The sequence below is a fragment of the Capronia epimyces genome, assembly GCF_000585565.1.
Source record: "Capronia epimyces CBS 606.96 chromosome Unknown aczIQ-supercont1.3, whole genome shotgun sequence".
NCBI classification, from domain to species: Eukaryota; Fungi; Ascomycota; class Eurotiomycetes; order Chaetothyriales; family Herpotrichiellaceae; genus Capronia; species Capronia epimyces.
In genome coordinates this window covers 2910628-2931443 of record NW_006912906.1, presented here as the reverse complement: position 1 = coordinate 2931443, position 20816 = coordinate 2910628, and the positions used below count along the sequence as shown (strand labels likewise).

Sequence of the window (20816 nt, the reverse complement as noted above, 5' to 3'; positions counted from 1 at the left end):
CGGATACCTATACAGCATCCAGCTTCCAGCATCCAGTATACAGTATACAGTATACAGTATACAGCATACAGCGATGCTCCGATTCTGAATCCAGGATTGATGCTTGACACCTGCAGCGTAACTCTGCCTCAAACCATGCACGCCGCTAGTACCAATCTAGAATATCTCGCCTGTTGTCTGCAGTCTACATCCTGGAACTTCCCTGTGTTCAGTTCGGTCCGCAGCCGGCTACCCCTCGCATGAACGCCGCTGTCAGAATCGTGTACAAGGTCCGACAACCACTCCGAGCGACCGAGCGAACGTGCCGGGACCTGCATCTCACAGGCTGCCATCACAACAGAATCACCACCTCCAATAGGCGACAGGCTGACATACTGCAGAATGGCTGACTGATGAGGCACACGACACCAATGCCGTGCAACACGCAAGCACAAGGTCAAGCACAAGGCCAAGCGCGTCTAGTGGACGTGGAAAGGCCGGAGCAGAGCTGAATAGACCCAAACGGGATAAGGAAACAAGACACTACTCGACAAGAAACAAGGGTATACGAAAAGTTCAAGTGAATCGTGCAGGAATCGTGCATTTTAGACCAGCCGAAAAAGAGCTAATAGTTCCATTTCCAGCTAAGCAACCCATGTCGACTCAACGGACTTGTGTACTCCGCTTGCAAAGTGGAAAGAACGAATGAGAATCTCGTTGCCGTCGCTCATTCTTGGAATTCCAAGTGCATGACCATGAGGTCGAGCAGGCAGAAAGTGTGCACACGGCGTGCCATGTCCCATAAGTCATGGGTCCCAGTCAGCTCGTAATTTCGTCCATCTGTCAAGCCATCCCATTGTTCCGTGCCGGTCTCAGCAGGCCACCAATTATGCCCACCCAAGACACAGGAGGACCACAGCAGTCCAGCAAGCAAAGAAAAAAGAATAGCACGATAAGTACCACAAGAGCCACCCCATTTATGCATATGCATGAAAAGACGGCCAGGAGTCATGCTCCTAGTCCATGATGCCGAATAGAATCATAGGATGAGCGGCTCTAGTGCAGTTAAGAGAACAAAAAAGGACACGTGCGGTTCTTGAACCACAAGAGACAAGGCTAAACTTCGAGGAGCTTTTGAGGCCAGAAGCCAGATTGGCTTGGACAGATCAAGCAGAAAGCCTCCCACCATCCCACATATCGTCAGTTGTATCCCAATTTTGGGGTATCTCCCTTTTATTCTTGGCGTCAGAAGACAATGTTGCTTTCGGAAAAAGTAACCAGAGTGACCTTGCCGATCGTGAAAACCTGGTATTGTGGAAGAATTAGACTTAAGAGGGCGCATTAAGGGTGTAAGGAAAATATGCGGTCGTGATAAAAAAAACCCAGACTAGGCGGAAAGAGACTGAGAACATTTAAGGTCATAGGCAGCGTAGGGTTTCGTGTCGTCGTTAGAAAGGAGTTGGCGGTGAAGCTTTTCATCCAAGGAGTCGAAGTAGTGGCGAGTTTTCTTTTGCTTGATCATTCTTCCAGAGTCGCTGGCATCGGCATTGGCCCGGCTGCCCCAAGTTGTCTATTTCCACTGTTAGTTTGTTTCACCAGGGCAGAGAAGAAGCAGCCTACCTCATTCAGTGTGAAAGCCGCATAGAGCTTGATGGCGCCATGGAACCAGCCAAATAGGACTGAGACAGGCCATAGAAGGATATCAACGGGGTAGCGGACAAAGTGGGTGATGAGCTTGACGAACTTCGAAAAAGCCATCCATGCCGCAAAAGTGTAGAAAGCCAGACGGGCATATTCAGCAGGCCAATCACTAGTGCCTTGCACAAGGAGTAACCACAAGAAGCCGTCACTCATGATGGCAGGGGGCATCAGAGTTGTGAGTTGCACCGCGTAAGAGCTATACAGCTGCTGCCTATAGGAGCAATTGTCAGCGCCAAGAAATCTGACAGGGACGGCCCCAAGACGACATGTCAAGCGCTTACCTCCAAATGTGAAGCTCAGAGAACATGCTGGTCAGGTTGCTTCGATAGTTGCTGCGTGCCCACCGCAGGCATTGCTTCAGGAACTTCGGGTTGTCCTCCAGGGTAGTCAGCACCTCACAGTTGGGATGGTATTGCATGTAGGTCTTGTGACCGTGGGAGAGCATCCAGCGAGTGAGGAAGTTATCGTCGTCAGCATTGAGTTGATACTGGCCAAACCACCATTTCTCATTCGTGAAGCCGCTGGTGAAGTTGACATCCTGCAGAATACTGGTGCGGTAGGCACAGGTACGTCCGGAAAGACAAGGCATGCCGCCGTCCATGTGGGCGGTTGCTGCACAGTCAAAGTTCCGGCGCTCCAGATACAGGGCACCTAAGAAGCCGTAAATCCGTTGCGAGAACGAGGGGTTCTCAGCTCGCCTGAGCCTCTGGCAAGTCACCACTCCTCCATATCTCTTGTCTTCGAACGGAGCCAGCATCCACTGCAGGGTCTCGGCCGGCCAAGTGACGTCGTCATCGGCGAAGACAATGATCTGGGTCTTGACTTCAGGAATGGCACGGGTCATTTGGCGTCTCTTGTTTGCCTGCTTGACCGACATACAGCGGATGCGTGCATATTTGGCTGCGGGCATCTTGGCCGTGGTCCTCTCGGCTTTGTACAAGTTTTCATCAATGGTGACCAGGATCAGCTCCTTGGGCTCATTCTCCAAAATCGAGGAGATTGTTCGCTCCAACTCTTCCCCTTCTCCGTCAAGAGTAGGTAAAATGACTGTGACATCGGAAGGCGAGAGAGTCGGGTTTTCCGGGATGGGGATTGGCTTGAAGGTCCAGAACAACCATAGGTTCACTATCAAGCGGACATAGCGGTAAAGGCTGTGTTGGTAAGCTGGCGGCATGATTTCTGAAGACAACATCACTTACAAATAGACGACAAACCAGTGAAACCAAGTACGGGGATCCATGATGGCCGTTTAAGTCACTGTCCTCGGGCAACAGGGACTCTGGGAGACCGGTAAGCAATAACGACTGTAAGAGTGGTGAAACCACTCAGGACATCCCGCACCGCAGCACAAAGAGAGGAAGAAGACATGTGAAGGAGGAAATGGAGGACGAGAGGGATGAGGGACAAAAGAAAGACATGAGGCGTCAAGGTCAAAGTACATGGATCGTAAAAATATGGGGAAGGTAGAGGCTAGGACATGGAAGTGAGCGTGCAAGCGACACCAGGGCAAGTTTGCGGCTTTGCAGGAGGTGGTTTCGGCTCGAACACCCCGGAATGAAGAGGGCAGCTTGAGCTGAGAGCATTCAATGTTAACTGCACGTGGTCCTTTTGATCAGATCAGGACAGTGTCATGGTATGATTGGTGAGAAGGGGTTTCTACAGATGCAGGTCTGGTGAGGTTGTGGCCGTTAGGGCGTTCTGCACAGACAGACGACGAGTGGTAGAGGGGTGCGAGGGGTAGAAAGACGGAGGGGGGCCCGCGACGAGGTGTGGCAAGGGACTCGATGGAGATGGAGACGGAGACCAGAGCAGGACTAGTATGGCGGTTCATTGAATTGGGATGGTGTGTATGCTATGCCATGCAACGCGATGGTGGTGGGTTGATATGAAGGGTGAACTGGAGGTAGCAAAAAACTGAGGTGGATAGTCTATGTACGGAGGTGGACTGCGACTAACAAGTACCACAGTACCTAAGTACGCGCCTGCGTGTGCCTGCGTGTGCCTGCATGTGCCTGCGTCTAAACACACATGTAAATTGCAACCGTACTGTGTACCTTGACGAGCCTCCAACACTCCTCTAATTTCCACCCGAGCTCCGCGGCGTCTCTTTTGTTCCCTTGCTTCAGTGAAGAAGTGTCTGCATCGACCTCTTGTTCTGTCGAGCTGTCTTTCCTGTCTGACTTCAGGCTTGGGCTTCGATCGCCTGAGGGCGCCCTCTTGCTCCCTAACTTTAATGACTGGGGTAGGCCAGACCCGGCTGATGAGGCTTAACAGAATCGGTAAGTCAGGTTATCAGCAGCATGGAGGCGAGCACGCTACTGGGCGAGTGGCTGACCGAACCACCGCATTAGTCCCTACTCGTTTGGCCACGGTCATGATCGGTCTGCGACTTTCGAGCACCTCCTCGCCTAAGCACTGCCTTCTTACACTAGGACCACCGAGAACGGGCTCACATACTACACAGGTGATAGTATGGCTTTGGTCACCCCTCACGCGAGAAGGCACATGCCGAGGTGGATCAACAGAAACCAGGAAAGCTACCATCATATCATCAGATGAATATGTCCCACATATCCCAAACGTCAGATGGCAGCATGGCGGCCAAGTGGCGGGTGTGTCATGTCATGCAGGTGTCGACAGGGTTTGCCCCCAGGCCTGCTGGACATGCATTTCGCCCAGAACAATCATGATCACAGAGCTGACGCTGCATAGTAGAAGTCCGGTCGTGCGCTGCCAGTAAGTGTCTGGGGATCAGAGACATATGACCGAACACTGACAGCTTGGAGGCTTAGAGGCGCCCGCCAGCCTCCAAACTACTGTTCGTGTGCTCTCTCTCCAATAGAAGCTCTCCTCAACATGATTCTTCTTCCTGCGGCAGTATCCATCCTCTTGCCGCCGTCACGAAGACCATGGGCTCTGCGGCTCTCACGTTCATTCGCCACCAGGTTGACACACGTCGACGAAGACCTTGATGGCGGCCACGATGCTGCTGCAAGTGCCCATACTAGACCAGAAGCACCGTAGGGCGCGCAATCCAAGCGGTTTCGGCGAACCAACTACACAAGAGCTATGCCGCGCAGTTCCACCAACCAGTAAGCACTGCATCCATCAGCTAATTCCTCCCACATCATTCCATTCAACATTTCCACCCTGCCTCTCGCTCGCTAGCTCCCACGCCTTCGCCAGGCCCTCTTTCATTTTTACTACTTGGTCGCTCTTTAGCCCCTCCCTCGTCCAATCCAATCCGGTCGATCCTGGATCGAAAATCAGAAGGTGCCCACTTGATTCTGAAAGAGGGGGACGCTCATGAGCTCTTTGAGCCTGGAAGTGGTAGTTGCCCCCCCTACAAGCCCGCACTTTGTCAATCGTAATGCTAATTATGGTTTTTCCAAGCATGTTTGCACCGGGGTGTCACCCAAACAACCAACATGACGTCTAACGTCTTCAATACCTGGTATCCGAATTATCCGCATGGCATCCCACCCCAAACCTCCCCTGTGCTGCTCTTCTACTCGTATCTACGATCGGTTGCATCTTACCCAGCAGGGTCCGGCCCAGAACGGAGCTCTGCATCCACAGAAGGTCTGTGGTCTGTGTGGCCTGCCGCTCGCCCCAGATGGCGCAATGCGTGATCCCACTCAGCGCGGATTCACCCGCAGGGCCCTATCTCACCAGCGCCACCTAGGTCTGTGCCTCCCCTAGTCCTACAGACCACTGGGGCGTTGGCTGAGGCTGCGGCCCGGAGATACTGTACTCCGTAATCAATCTTCCACCGTGGGACGGTTTCGATACTGAGGACCCTTCGGCTCTGCTATGGACCCCTCGAAGACCCTTTGCTTGATGTTGTTTTCTGTACGCCGTACGAAGTACGCTTTCATATATCGTGTTGCGCACTGATTCGACAAGGTCGGCCCTGACCTCGGCCGCACAACGGTTCTCTCCGCAAAAAATAGTGGGCTAATTATCACACCCTGGTCTTTTGGAGGCAGCCAGTTTATGCACGAGAAGCAGTCTGCCGATCATAGGCCGAAACCTCTGATCAACGACTACAAATCGCTTGGTATTATTGCATCTGATCTGCCGCCCCCCTCCCCCAAAGCGATGGCGAAGTTCGAGACAAAGTAACTCTGACCACCCCGTCGTTGTCGGATCCGAAATTCTGAAGTACAGTCCCAGAGCCGCCGACACGGTCGACACAAACTGTTCGGCTCGAGGACGGCGAAGTAGGGCGCGGTGGAGGAAACAGAGAGTCTCGGGGTTGACTGAGCAGTCATGCCACCCACGGCTGTGGGGAATCACTATTGGTACGAGTATGATAATAATCAACGCGGTCACGTAGGTACCCGCAACCTTTGAAATGATCCAGACTCTGCTTCAGTCAACTTTGGTAGTGGACTCCAAGCGAAGAGCATGACCAGGCCAACCCCTGCTGGGTGAGGAGAACATGGATGGCCCTGACTGCATAAGTGCGTGGTGGCGTTCACCCTAGAAGTTGGTGGTGCCGGCGAACCCCACAGCAAACTCGCTCATCAGCGATGACAATCATTCAATGACGAAGAAAATTGCTTCCACCTGCTGCCGCGCTCCTGCATTGTTGAGTCTGGCTTATCGCCTCAGATGTTTCAGCTGGCTTCTGTAGCCAAGCTAGCCAGCACATCCCTCTGTAGTACCAAGTTGCGCGGGCGCGCCTATCGCAGCAGCGTTAAACTGGATTGCCTAGCCGGAGGGTACGAGCATATGTCCGACCGACGATGGGCAAACCCTTGAGTTCAGCAGGTGGCTCAATCGAGTCCTGTGACTAGTCGTTCTGTCGTAGGACGAGTCAGTTTATTCATGTCCTGGGAAATAAGTGGTGTGGAAGTGAGAATGCAGTGCTGGTCGTGTGGTCATCGTTTCAGAACTAGATTCCAATCCGCGTGCGTGATTAATACTCGTGTCGAGAATGAATTTTGGGCCGGAGACCCTCAGCCAAATATTTCATCGCCGGGATCATGGCAAAGCCAATGTTACCTTAGTGGAAGTCAAATGTCAAGGTCTTCCACACGGCTGGTACAGCGGATTCTGGTACAGCGGATTTACAGGCAATCAGTCCGGCAGTCGTCTCCCTCACAAATACCTGGAATTCTCTCGGGCCACCAACTGCGGAAAGAGTAAAGGGTCAATCTGTATCATGTGCAGTGTCCTTGCTCAAGGGCAACGCAGTGTTCGACTTCAGAGCCGCGTATTCGTGTCATCATGTCTCGGAAATTGTGTTTGGCTGACAATCGACATGTATATCGAGTCCAAAATGGGTTTACACACACCAAACTGCACAGTTTTATGCCATAGATTGTGAAAAGTTAACAATTCCAAAACCCCCACAGCATGACTGCTTGATTTGCACATCCGGTGGCTGCGTGCGAAGAACATTGTCATCTCCTTGAGGGGCCTTCCTCTTCCATTTAAGGTAGTAGAGTCACTCGAAGTATCGAGCTAGCTTCCAGTGCTTAGTCGTATGTGTGCATGTGTGTTGCATTGTATACGGCCGACTGCGATCCCGAGTACTTCGTCATGGAGCATAAGAGGCTGTACTTTCGCTGCCAGGCTGAAGGTCGAAGGCTCAGTCTCTTGCTTTCAGTGCAGTTCAGGGTCTTTTAGGCGCGAGAGATGCCTTGCCTCAACGAGTTCGTGGGTAGGATGAAGGCGGAGAGAATGTGCTGGATTGCTTTCCAACAGGCGATTAGAGGTGGTCAGTTGTAACTCGAACTGAAGTCGTCAACAAGCTGCGAATAAAGACGCAGGAACGTGACAGTGGGCGGAAGCCAGGGCTACACTTCCCCGCGAAGCCAGCGCGGTTGATGTGCATAGTGATGGAGATTGCTACCTAAGCACCCTAAACAAGTGAGAGCGCGCCGGGGTGCAAGTGGTGCCCGGATGATCGACCAGGCCAGCCACGGGAACGGCAGGGCATGCCACCTGAGAAACACGCTTCTTTCCAGCATGCAAAAGTGGCAGAGAAGATAGATGGACAGGAAAACTGCACACCAAATATCGGTCAGGACGGCGCTGACAATCGCAGGCTGTCTCGAGTGATGCTTGGCAATGACGTCGGCCCAGATGTTTGTTTGGACGACCTCGCCGTGCTTGGATTTCCCATCTGCAGTGTATTTACTCAGTACATGCTCTGTCGCAGTAGCTAGAACCACGCATTTTTCTTTCCTGTGCGAGTGTTCATCGAGTCATCATGGCTAGCCACCGACATACCGTCTGTTGGATCTTCTACGATCTGTGGTTCATGCACGCAGCCGCGTACCTGCATGTGCCCTGTCTATCTCTGCGGATCCTCAGCCGCCTTCACCGCCATTCCATTTTGCAGGACCTGGCGCCAAACAGGCGGTGAAAGTGAATCCGGTCCTTGCAAGGCTTTCGTTTCCGATCGCCCAGGTCAACAACCGTTACTTACGTGCATTACTTACTCGACGGGCCGAAGCGGGATCGACCGTCAACATTCGCCTGCTCCCTCTGGCCTGTCACTCGGCTGTGTTCACCGCCCCCTAATCAAACGACTGGGTGAACTTTGATCGGACTACATACAGTCTCATACCCTCCAAGGTTCTTCGCTCAGAATAGTCCATGTCAACATGTCTACGAAGCTGTAACAGCGCATCACATGTATCTGCTTCCACGGGGTCCCAGCCTTTCAAATGGCATTCAGCCCCCACGGTCCGGTCACATTGTTGTTAACGAGCTGAGAATCTTCTCTCTGCCCACTACTTCGTTGACTCTACTCCTGTATAGCCAGGTTCACATTGTGCGCTTGACCACAGCCTGGAATAATCATGCAAAGCAGTACCTGAACAACCATGATATATCTCGCCGTGCTGAAGCGTCTAGCGTTTGCGCGCTCGGGAGAATGTCACTACATCCGCTGCCGCTGCCGCCACCACCAACCCGCACTGATCTCACAGGTCACATGGTCACATTGTCCGCAGTAACCTTTCCCCCCATGTGCCAACCCCGACGGCGCCTTGTTCCTGCGTCATGCTGTGTTCCGAGCTGCACAGATCGACTGCACAGATCGACTCATGCCATGCAGGTGAGTTGGCCTGAAGGCGGGAACTGGCCTGTACCCCGACTAGACACGTTGTCCTTGGAGCGCTACCCCTCTATCGGCATTCCGACTGGCTCGCTCTGGATTGCGCACACTGTGATCTGCCGACAAATGACAGCTCCTGGATGAGGAACGTGGGGAGGCAGCCGACGCACCCTGGACATTCTCGTCAACTCTGTACACCAATCGGCTGATCAGGCAGCATCAGTACTTACACTCACTTGTTAGCGCGACTCTAGGCTAACAGTTACTAGTACTCAATTGGTCTCTGTTCAAGTCATGCGCAGGTACATCATACAACTTGAAGAATATCACGACGCCGTTCTTGGCAGCATCAGAGACAGTATTGCCAGAGTGCTGGAACCAGTAAGTCTCGGTTGACTTACCAATCCTCCCCCATCAAAACTCTCACGTCCCGCCCGGCTCGGCCCGGCTCGTGCCACGCCTCTTATTGCTCTTCCGACGTTGGCCACCAACTCTACTATCATGGGAACTCTCATCCTTGCCCTTTCCCAGCACCTCTTGTGGATTGGGACAATTGAATCCAAAGCTTCCGTTGACCAACTCGCCGTTGGTTGAGCACCGAGACACCCCGAAAATCGAGAACCAAGAGAGTTCTGCCAGGATCGAACCCTTGTCTCATACAGCTACAGCGCCTACAACCGTACATTGGCATCTCAGAGTACGCCCTGGAGTCATTGAAGCAGGATACTGTAGTACTGCGATATCCGTACTTACAATAAACCCGGCTCGCCAGTTTCTCTCGTCAGATGTAAAACATGGTGTTCTTCAGATCATCGTGGACCGCCAGGTTGAGTGCATACTGCTCCGGGTCAAAGTCTGTTTTCGAAACAGGGTGGTAGACATTTCGCAGGTAGCACCGGGCGCGATCTGCCGCAAGATCAGCGTAATACGCGGCCGGACAGACCCCGACGGATCGTGTGGCGCGGCCAAAGAGATAGCACAGATTATGTGTCATCTGAGCGATGTCGTGGCGGGTGAAGTCGGACTGGTTCTCGAGGATGACATAGTGAGTCGGCCTCGCGGTTCCCTGGATGGCCTTCTGGCTGATCAAAAAGAAATCCCGGCCTTCGCCATACGTGATCTCACTTGTGACCAAGGTGCCGGGCAGCGGGTTGTAGTTGTAGGGAGCCCCGGGTCTCAGGCTCGCACTTGCACTTCCTCCGTACCCAACAAAGACGTCGTCGTTCGGTGCGTCGGTCTCCGGGAACAGACGAGTATTGTGCCGCTTGACCGCACAGATCAGAATGATGGGAGGCATCTTGGTTGCTTCCACATGGACACCCAGTTGTTGAAGCAACAACGCCACGCCGGCGCCGATGGCTGGGAGTTCCATGGTGGTACACATGTCAAACTGACTCTCGGAGAGGCCGTCTCGGTAGACGACGAGTCGGTTCGGCACACTGTGGTTGCGGCGGTGGTAGTCACGCAATCGCTCGTAAACCATGTGTGCGAGATGGACCACTCTTTCGTTGGATTCTGGATTTCGGCCGCCGCCGCCGCCGCCGCCGCCCTCGGACCGCCGGAGCTGGACGTCGACGTCGTTGACATGGAGACTCGCTGGCCACTGGGCAAACTCGGCATCGACGCTGCCCACTACGGCCGCCACGCTGGGGGCTCCCTTAATGGCTGCGGTGCCTGGGTGTGTGACGTCGATGCCTAGGACCATTGTGCCATGTGTTAGGATGGGCCCCTTGCCCTTCTGGTCGAGCGCCTGGTTCACGGCTGAGACGTCCAATTTCAGGTTGACCTTCATGCTCAGGTTTCCGAAGAAATCGGGAGAGTCCTTGGGAGTCAGCTGGCGCTTCTGTTTCCGCTTGTCCCAGCCGAGGACGTGGCAAACGGTCGCTATGCCGACGTCTTGATCCCCGGCGCGCTTGATGGCACTGTAGAGCTCCGTATCCTTGTCTCGCAGAAGGAAGACTACCAACCGGACTCCACGCTTCTGTTTCAGCTCGGTGAGTAGTTCCTTGATCATGCCATATTGCCTCTTGATGCCCGCTTCGTCGTAGGGTCGTGGCCGTGGTCGGGACAGATGATACGTGTGGCCATGGCCAGGACCGGGCCCAGGTCGGACTAACTGCAGTTGTGTCATGCCGGACCGTTGCAGTTGTTGTGCAAGGGAGTTCCCAAACGCCGTCATGAGCAAAGAGTCGCATGTCTCGCCAGCAGGGACGGCTAGCTCAACGTATGTCCAATGAAAGCCACTGGCTGGCTTGACAAATGATCTGTCCTTGAGATTCCAAGCACCATATTTGAGCAGTTGGAGGTCATCCTGTCCCAACCGTCGTTCTGGGAGACTTGTGGCCTGGCTGCCTGGACGGCGTTGTTGACGATACCTGAGATTTGGCTGCTCGAGTCTGACGATTGGAACTGACACCATTCGCGTTGCGAGATCGAATCCAAACTGGCCGGCGCCCGGTTGAGCACGGTCCGAGACGAAGAAGACTTCTCTTCCAGCCGGGAATATCAGGGCTTTGTTCTGTGAGGGGCTTCTGACGCCTGCCTTTGGCTTTTCCGCAATGTTTCGATTCATCTGGCCAGGGATGATCTCAAGACAGCCTGCGGGAATCGTCTTTCGGAAGTCTCCCTCCCCGAGCACGACGACCATTTCTCTCGAACTATTGCCCACCCTGGCGTCTGGATGACGGGTTTGAAAATAGTCGGCCACTGTCTGGTTCGACTGTAGGTCTGGGAAGACCATTGTGCAGTTTCGTGGGAATGGATCCTGATCCGGCCGGCGTGCACCGGCAAGGTCGGTCACCATGCCAATAAAATTGTCATTGTCATTGTCATTGCCACCCAGGTAAGTGGTTCTGACGCGAATCCCTTTCAAAAAGTTGACGAGAGAGTGCCGCACCGGGTCATCCCATGGTGAATGAGGATGGTAGCCACGCTTCAACCTTTCGATCAGTGCCTGAAGTGTATTTGGAGTGCCTTGCTGGTAGAAGACCGCCGTGGCAGTGTTGATGTTGAGATAGAGTCGACCCCGTTGCGAGATGACGGCGCGGACACTCCTGGCAAACCCTGCAATGGCATCTAAGCCAAATCCTGGTCGCGGTTCCAACGGCTTTCCCGTATCAGAGGTGGAGGTGGCCCCGGCAGCGGAGACTCTCATTATCCCGTAGAACTTGTGGCCGTTGACAGTGGTCAAGTCGGCATTCTGCACCACTCCGTGCGGCGTCAGGGCCGGGAAGCATCGTCGATAAGGCCTGTAGCTGAAGATGGTGTTGAGAGCCTTGATGGTCTCTTCTCTGCGCCGATAGTTTGTCGCATTGACGTGGGGGGTGTCTATGCTGAGAAAGTCAAGGAGCTGATCCAAGGAGAGAATGACCGGTCCAGAAAGAGCGACTTCGAAGACTTCGCAGTCAGGGCGTGGTCCACGCTGGTATTCATCGAAATACTCAATCTGCATACTCATTGTCTGAGAACTGCCACTGTCATTGTCATTGCCTGATTGAATCTCAATCTCGCCACTGCTGATCACCTCGGTGCTATAGTCTGTCGCCAGCGCCTTCCCACGGTTCCATTGCTGGAGGCGTTCCATGGCAAGCCACACGATTCGACGCTTCTTCGCAGGACCAATTCCTGGGTTGGTACTTGTACTTGCACTTGCCGGGTCTGCACTTGTACGTGTACTTTCTGGATCTGGGTCTGTACTTGTACCTGCTGGGTCTGGAGCCGGCCGGTTCATGGCGTTTTCTTCCATCTGGAGTTTCTGGTCGTAGTCTTCTCGGTTGAGCTTTCGAAACGTCAATTCGTAGCGGTAGAGCTGGCGAAGGGTCCCGACTTGAATCTCGAAATGATTCGCCAGAAGAGATGGAGATGCATGCGAAGACGAAGAAAGACTCAGCTTTCCCATGGAACCATCAAGGTTCTGGACTCTAGGTCGGGGGTTCTCGCGTGGCGTGGATGAAGGAGCTCGAGGTGTCAGATTGGGTGAACGTGGAAGAGCTCCAGGTGTCAGATTGGATGAACGTGGAAGAGCTCCAGGTGTAAGATTAGTTGAACGCGGAGCAGGAACCGAGCCACCACCACCCTGACCCGCCCCCCAGGCTGGATTGTAACCGCTCATTGTTGGTTGCAAGGCTAGAACGAAGACGATAGACGATAGACGATGGGGAAATCGAAATCGAAATCGAGGCGAAAAAGAGCGTCCTCAGAAAGAGAAAGTGTATGAGCGTCATCGGAAAAAGTAAGTGTATGGGCACGCTGGGTTAAATAGAATGAGAATGACGGCAACCACCGTGGCGCGTTGTGTCGAGCGTTTGTACAGTAGCTGACATCCAAATCCGCCAGGCTCAAACCGGGATTCATACATACCTACATACCTAGCCAAAGTCCCGTTGGAACGGAACACAAGGGCGGGACCGGCAAACAGGGTGAAGGGGAAAAAGCAAGTTGCAAGGGAGCGAACATGGTATTGTGTAGGGCCGCCGGTAGTGATTCCAGCGTGTTAAGTTGACCAAACTTAGTGCTCGGAGTGCACGGAGTGCACGGATATCTGATGGAGGATGAAAGAGACAGAGGTGAAACGTTTCTGGGAAGTGCACACAGTACGAACAAGGCTGAGCCCATCAGGGGAGCCCGAGGGGCGCCTCAGGGCTAAGGCGCCTCTGGGAGAACCGAAAACGATACATCAGGCTTCAAGCACCGAGGACCTCGGACCTCTGTCGTCAAACATCATGGCGTTCCCTTCGTCCAAACAGACTTCCTACGTTTCATCCACCTGTCGCCCCCGTCTCTCATGTCTTTGTACTTCGAGTCTGTCTCGTCTGCCGCAACGGTCGCTCCGTGGTCTGTTTGGTCTGTTTGGTCGGCGTGTCTTTCGTCAAAGATGTCTTCTTCCCTCGACCTCTGCCCTTCATGACCCCTCCCGCATTTGTCTGTTCCTTCAAAGGTGGCGACGCTTCTGCTTCCTCCGTTATCTCCACGTCGCCTCCCCTCATTTCCGTATCATGATCATCATCGTCATCATCATCCTCGTGCACGCGGACATCTTCCTCGCCATTCTGCCGAAATTGCCCCTCATCCGTCTCGTCCGTCTCCTCTCCTTGTTGGTCTTCGTCCGCGCTCTTGCCGTGGTCATCATCTTCGTCCTGAATTCTAGCCTTCTCCCGAAATGAAGTCGACCGGCTCGCCTTATGATCCAGGCTCTCCATGTCAGCATCATCTGCGTCACTGTCCGCTTCAACATACGATATAGCATTCGAGACGCGAGTACTTTTCCGGGGTGGCACTTCTGGGCTCGCAGGCTCGTTACTCCTCCGTCTTGACTTGGATGTTTTTCTGATTGCAAGAGTGGTCTTCTTGGGTTTTTTGGTCGCCTTTTTCCGGTCGTCACCGTTCTCATCGTCGTTCAAGCCCATCGCGTCACTCTTTCTCTTCTTCTCGCCGGTCGCCGCCTTCCTAGCCGGCTGGCTCGCACTTTTCAGCTCCTTGATATAAGTCCGAACCAACTTTTCGAGGCCAGCGGCGACATCTTCTGGCAGATAGTTTTTCTCGGCAATCTCCTGCGCAGCATCATGATTCGGTAAAGCCTTGAATAAAGAGCGCGGTAGAGTGACCTTGCCTGGCCACGTCTGCAGGAGGTTGACACCCTTCGCATGCGCGGGCATGAGGTCCGCGTAGTTGCGTATGACGGCCTGAGAGAGATCACTGAGCACGTACAGCCTATTGCTGGCCTCGTCCGTCCCAGTGATCCCATCTCGAGCACCTTTCACGCGCTGTGCTATATGGAAGATGAGTGAGAGATTGTCCTCTGTGGCAACAGCAAAGAGGTAGAATACGATGTATTTAGAAAAGTCCAGCAGTTCCCCATCAAAATCCTCGCTGTCCGTGTTCGGATAGTCAGGATGGTGAGCCAACAGACTGAGGAGGCGGGCGAAAATTGACTCCATAACAGTCTGATGCAACTTCTTGTCCGCTGCGGATTTTGCTTGGAGTTGCTGCCTCACGAAGAACTGTACTCGTGCCTTTATCCAGGTAACCACAGACGTACGAAGCTCGATGTCAGGTTCAAAGGCAAGAAGGAAGAGGGCCGTGAACCACCTATGGGCGAGTCCATTGTGCCCGAGGTACTTCTTCAGGCTGTTCACGAAACCGGTTCGGACCGGATTGGGGGGATTGATCATGATCATCGTGATCAAAATAAACATGGATGCAGGGACAAACTCCTCGCACTTTCGCTTGTGACTGCACAGCTTCAGAATCAAGTGTACAGCAACCAGCCTCAGCCGGTTTTTCTGCGCAGGAGGTGTATCTTTCGAGGGAGCAATCTCGCCTTCATTCCTGATTATTCCCGTCAGTTGGCTGAACGCCTCTTTGGCCGACTTTTCGAACCCGCTTGCATCGGATTCCTCGTCCTGCCCTCTGCAACGATTGACCAGGATCTTGAGGGCCAAATCCTTGGATTTGGTCTCATCATCGGGAACCTCGACCCAGGCACTTGGGTCGGCCTGAGAAATGGGTGCACGGTTTTTTTGTAGAATGCCTGACACAACAAGTTGTTGGATGGCGTCCGCCTGCAAGTTTGCAGTTGCTGGAGCGAGCAAACACACCTGGGATATTGTTGCTAGGCGTGCTAGGAAATGAGGAGAGCCCGGCTCACAACCCTTCAATGCCTTTGATAGCATGTCTTTGGCGTACATCTCCTTTTTGTCTGCAACCATGAGGATGATGGATACGGCGTGCTTTGCAGCCCGGGGAGATTTTGAAAACAAGGCGAAATGTGTCAACGCAGTAAGGAACTTGCGCTCTGCCGGGACTTCGGTGGGATACTTTCTAGCAAATCCTGCGCACGCCTTCAGTGTGTCTGCTGCTCCAAGTTCTTCCGCTTTGGTAGCCGAGGGGGCACGCTCTTCAAGCTCTGTACATAGGGCCTGAATGTGGAATTTGAGAACTTCTGGGTGGCCAGCTGATATTTCTTTGAGGATTTCGTGAGCAACCTCTCCAAGACCAGCTTCGTCACTCCGGGAGACCTCCATTATTGATGGAACATGACTCCGATTGTACACGATCAATGCACACCGATACAGTATCGGTTGCAAAGTATTGAGAAGAGATTGCAAATTGGCCGGACCCTCACGGACGCGCTTGCTGAGCTCTTTAATTGCTTTGGTGACGGTTCTGTAATCGTGCTCCGGGCCCATGGCGAATCTGATCAACTGGTACCAACGACGATTATGCTGCTTTGCGAATTTCCACAGATCAGCTGCAACATTGGCTGAATCCGGAAAGGTCTTGGAGATATGGTCGATATAGCGGGTGAGTCGGTCTTTGATTGTTGCTTCATCAATGTTGTTGTCAACAACACCCCCGTTGTAGTCCTCGCATGCTTGGAGGAAAACCGTCATGGCTTTGCTCACTTGGACCTGTCGATTTTGGAGCTTGAAGAATACTGGCCGCGATTTTGCATCGAGGCCTTGCACAAGGGTAAGAATTCGGCGCGTTCTGATGACATCGGGCTCAGAAGCTGCACCTTCCGATGAGCTGCCCTCTTTGTCCTTTGTACGCTGCTTCTGAGTGTCAGGGCGAGAATGCTGCGCCTTAATCGGAGGGAAAGACAGCGGCAACAAGCTTTCGTATAGCACTTTGTCAAGAACCTCATGGACATGCAGATCGTTGGTGTAAAAAGCGCGGAATAAGCGATTTGGAATACCACCAACTGCGGCTTTGACAACCTCAATCCCTTCCTCTATGTCTCCTGATGCAGCACCCCAAATGCGAGCGAGTAGCTCGATTGCCTCTGCTCTGACATCATGTTTTCGATCAGTGACACGTTCCACCATGGTTGCGAGCACTGTCCCGGGCCTGGACAGACCGCCATCCGCGGCGAGCGTATTTATAATGTCGTGGTAGTTAAAAGCATTGACAGATTGGATTGCAATCAGACGCACGCGTTCATCAGGATCTCGAAGCATTTGAGCGAAACCAGCGAGCAGGTCCTGCAACTCTCGGTCATTGAGTCCGATGCCCCCCGCGGAAGTCAACAGGATGCGAGAGGCCGCAATCGCCCAGGCCTCTCGGACGAACGCAGCTCTGTCAACTCGACGGCCTAGAAATGCCGAATATGCTGAGGCGTGCACGTTGGCAAACGGTTTAGGCGATGCGGGTGCCAACAGTGGGTTCGTGGTTTGCAGAGGCTGCTGCTCCCGTTGCTCAAGCGAGGGTAAAGGGTATGCTGCCGGGTCGAGAGGAATTGTAGGAGGGGGGCCAGAAATTCCTATGCCGGCTGTGATGTCCCCTATAGTCTCTGTCGCCAGTTGGCGCAGGGCTGGTGAGTCCGCTGAGAATTCTGCTTCGATCTGAGGGACCACATTCAGAAGCACATCGGGACAAGCTCTCCACAGCTCTCGCAGCAGACGATGGGCTTTCCGCAGATCTGTAAGCCCCTCATGCTCGTCCTCCGAGTCTCCCACGTCTGACATTCGTCTATGCGCTGACTTGGAGAAGGAGGTTGCAGACGTCACAGCAGTCGCATCAACGATGATTGTCCCAAAATACTGAGTGATTTGTAATGTCATTTTTTCCGGGCAAGTAGTGCAAAGGGCTTTCGCCATATTGTAGGCTGGTGGGTACTCTTTCAAGAATAACGTGGCTTGTTTGGTATCCTGAGCTCCTCGCCTTTTGCCTCTGCTGCTTTGGTCTTGAGCATTCCGGGTATCGACTCTCATAAATTGAGAAATGATGATGTCGGTGACTTCCTGGGGTAGGGTGACTTCGTCGACAACCGCCGCGAGGAGATTCTTCAGATGATATTCCACGCTCTTGGAGACCTCGACTCCGGAAGTATTATTTCCCGAGACGGAAACGATATCAAACGCCGTAGTAAAGAGAGATATGACAAGATTCTCATGGTTTGGTATGTCCGTGACTAGCAGAATACTTTGCGACTCGGCCAGAGAGCTCAATATGTAGACGTGCTGGGAATTGTAGGCGTTCGTCGGGTCAGCGAGCGCAGGGAGAATCGAGTTGATCGTTACGGTGAAGATGTCCTAACTGATGTCAGTTGTATGTACAAATGTACAAATGTCCTGGCGGCACATTCTTACTTTGAGCTGGCCAACTTGGAATGGCGCATCTGGCGCGCAGATTCTGAGAACATCCACAATACACGAGAGGGTCCACGCTCGTACACCCTTGTCTTTGTGTCCCAGCAGGTTCGGGTTCGCGAGATCATGCGCAAGGGTGGTAAATGAGCGCGAATCGACCTGGTCAAGATCATAGTTTCGTAGCTCAGCAGAAAGCTTTTGTAATCGGGCGAGGAGTTCTGCGACAGGTATGGGTTTGCCAGCACGCCAAGTGAGAGTATCTTCGAACTGAAGGCCAGAGATCTCGTAGCGAACCTCTTTCTGGGCGACCTCCGCCGTCGCGGTGTTTCGTAGCCGGGTAGGCATGGTAGAGGGCGGAGTTACCGCATCGCGCACAGCTTCAGATTGAGCGACAACCAGGATTGGAAGGAAGTCTACGTGTCGATTGACTGTAGCTTGGGATGGACGGCTTCCAAGGGTATGGGTCTTGGGACACTTGTCGCTGCTAGTTGTCCGGTGCGTGCGCTGGTACAGGGAAGAGGGACAGAGAATTGGAGGGCAAGTTGTTGGCCGAGGAGAAGTTTAATGACGACAACGCGTCCCGAACGCGTCGAAAAAAGTCACCGCCTCGCAGGCTCCAATACCCGTACAAGTGGCTCTACGGAGTACTATTACCTGGTACTTACCAAGGCTAGAACAAGCACGCTGCCCTTACCCGGCACGATGGACAATTGAGTAGAGGGATCCCTCTGAGCCATCATTGATCCTATTTACTCCGTTCAGCGCTCGAAAACTTGCGTTGCCGGACACTTCTTTCGAAGCAACTTCATCAGGTACAAATGCGAACACACTCTGTCTCTGGCATCTGTGTGGCAAGGGCAAGAGCAGGCTCCTGCCTCACTTTTCCAGTTACGTATCCATCTCTGTTTGAATAGACAGCTCATCGAAATGGACAACCAGATCCTCCTTCTCACCATGCGGAGCAGGCTTTGCAGAGTAAACCCCAATCCAGCATTCCACGTCCTTCTCGAGATCTCCCCACCAAGTCACCTCTCTCAATGGCCATTTCTGAGCATTTGAGTCTACGAGCCATACCCACAGGCTGCCATCCTCCGCGGATTCCATCTCGATAGTTGCACCGGGGCTGGACTCTGACAATGAGGGTCTGAGACTCCAGTCTGCCCAGCGGTCCTTAGCGACGACGCTCACGTTCGGCTCTCCGTTCAGGAACTCGATTCCAGTTTTCACCCAGCGGATGGTGTCGGTTGTCCGGATGATGAGACAAAGTCCTCCCTGGTCGTACTTATCCTTCCAGGCAGCCGATACCCTGACACGGGCGGACCTGAAAGAACCCACTGTTGTGGTCTGATATATGATGGGCGCATTGAAGGCGTGAGTTGAGGGAGGTTTGTCCCAGATGTCAGTAGCCGGCGAACAGGTGATTTGAAATGCCCCGTCAAGGTTTGGGATGGCATGATTCAGATGAACCTGGTAGAATGTCGGTGCCATGTCGCGGAAGAGGCCGAACACTCTAGCGATTTGCAAGGAAGATATAGACAGACACCGTCTATCGAGTGAGACAGGTGATTTATCCTCCTCCAAAAAAGAATGAGAGTAATGGCCGACTCGGGTGTGCTTATTATGTACCTACTATCTGTCGTTATCTGACTTGCGCATCTCTTTTGCTCCAGCAGCTGGTGGACGGAATGAGCCGTACTAGGCAACTTGGCCGCCTCGGAACCCAAAATTAAACTGCGATCCGCCCATTCGATATTCGACAACTCTCAACGGACCCTGGTGCCTGCAGTAAATTACCTTAGGTAGGTATAGGGAGGTGGTCCGTACTGTCGGATACTGTAGGGAATACGGAGTACGGTACGAGTACGGGGTACGGAGTATAGGACTTGAAGTTCATAGTGTTGCACCCTGTAATAGCCATCACCCGTCACCCTGACCAGGGGGCATGGCTGCAACCTAATATTACTCCGGACATTTGTTCCAGGCCTTATAATAGGCAGGCTTAGGCCTAAGCCCTTTGGCCCGTCTTATCAGGTCGCGCCAAGCTCGCAAGTTATGGCCTGAATTGGACTTTTTAGCAGCGCCACGCGACCCTACGTACCTTAGATAATGTTTATTTCTGTGTCATCTGGCCAACTGGAAGTGGCCTCGTCATTCCTGATCAGCGCGTCGTCATCGCAATCCTAAACCCACGAAAAGGACACGAATCTTGGTGCTACATAGTACACACGTCTAAGAAGCGGTTCGGGCTTGTAAAGCCCAGGCCGCGACCTTCTGCGAAAATAGGAAGCGAGCAATGACAATCCGAGAGGTATGAAGTAGAAGGCCGAGATCAAAGGAGCAGTCTACAGTCACACATCGGGGTCGTAAATGTGGCAGAACAGTTGGACCCCACCGTTGATCTTGCATGAGAGCGTGTTCGGTGTTCAGGGTCGAGGGCGCCAGGTTTCTGGTTGGATGGCTCTCGCAAACAAGGAGATGGGGAGATGGGCGCCGCGGAGTCTATATCCACCGTAAACCACCTATGAGGACCATGTCTTGCAGGCGGCGATGTCAGAGTGACGCCTCGTTCAACCAGCGACGTAGGCATTGGTGATAGTGGGTGTGTGAAGGCACAGTTTAGGACTGGCGACCGAGACACCAACATCCTGTGCAATCTTCTAGCCTGCAGACTGGCCGTTGAAACACCTCTAGAGTGGGTTACCCGAGGGCTTAGGGGCTAAGGAGGCTGCGGTCCAGGGGCGGCTAAGGGGCCCCTAAGCCCCCATACCAGGAGAGATGCTGTGGATGAGAAAGGGAGCGTGGCTGTGCAGAAGTGCCTCCGTCAAAACCATAGGAGAGTCTAATCCTGATCACGCTGTGAATTAAGTGCCCGTTGCTGGCCTCAGGAAACCACATCCAGCACTGGCCCAGTACAGGAATGAGACGAATTTGATCCTGCTCTTATACAATCTCATTCCCCTCCCAAACATCTC

General features: G+C 53.3%; 4 protein-coding genes across 4 annotated transcripts; all 4 read right to left on the bottom strand.

The window, feature by feature from the left end:
- Positions 1-1366: 1366 nt before the first annotated feature.
- On the bottom strand, positions 1367-2920 carry A1O3_04324 (uncharacterized protein; the record flags this gene model as incomplete). The annotated part of the gene is made up of 4 exons (XM_007734454.1): positions 1367-1549; positions 1600-1891; positions 1962-2831; positions 2880-2920. 4 exons carry the CDS (start codon positions 2918-2920, stop codon positions 1367-1369), a joined length of 1386 nt encoding a protein of 461 aa, XP_007732644.1.
- Positions 2921-9536: 6616 nt separating this feature from the next.
- A1O3_04323 (uncharacterized protein) lies at positions 9537-12866 on the bottom strand (the record flags this gene model as incomplete). Its single annotated transcript, XM_007734453.1, has 1 exon — positions 9537-12866. The coding sequence occupies one exon, from the start codon at positions 12864-12866 to the stop codon at positions 9537-9539; it is 3330 nt and encodes a 1109-aa protein (XP_007732643.1).
- Positions 12867-13536: 670 nt separating this feature from the next.
- Positions 13537-18189, bottom strand: A1O3_04322 (uncharacterized protein; the record flags this gene model as incomplete). Its single annotated transcript, XM_007734452.1, has 2 exons — positions 13537-17787; positions 17845-18189. The coding sequence occupies 2 exons, from the start codon at positions 18187-18189 to the stop codon at positions 13537-13539; spliced, it is 4596 nt and encodes a 1531-aa protein (XP_007732642.1).
- A 543-nt stretch (positions 18190-18732) lies between these two features.
- Positions 18733-19332, bottom strand: A1O3_04321 (uncharacterized protein; the record flags this gene model as incomplete). The annotated part of the gene is made up of 1 exon (XM_007734451.1): positions 18733-19332. The coding sequence occupies one exon, from the start codon at positions 19330-19332 to the stop codon at positions 18733-18735; it is 600 nt and encodes a 199-aa protein (XP_007732641.1).
- Between the last annotated feature and the right edge of the window lie 1484 nt (positions 19333-20816).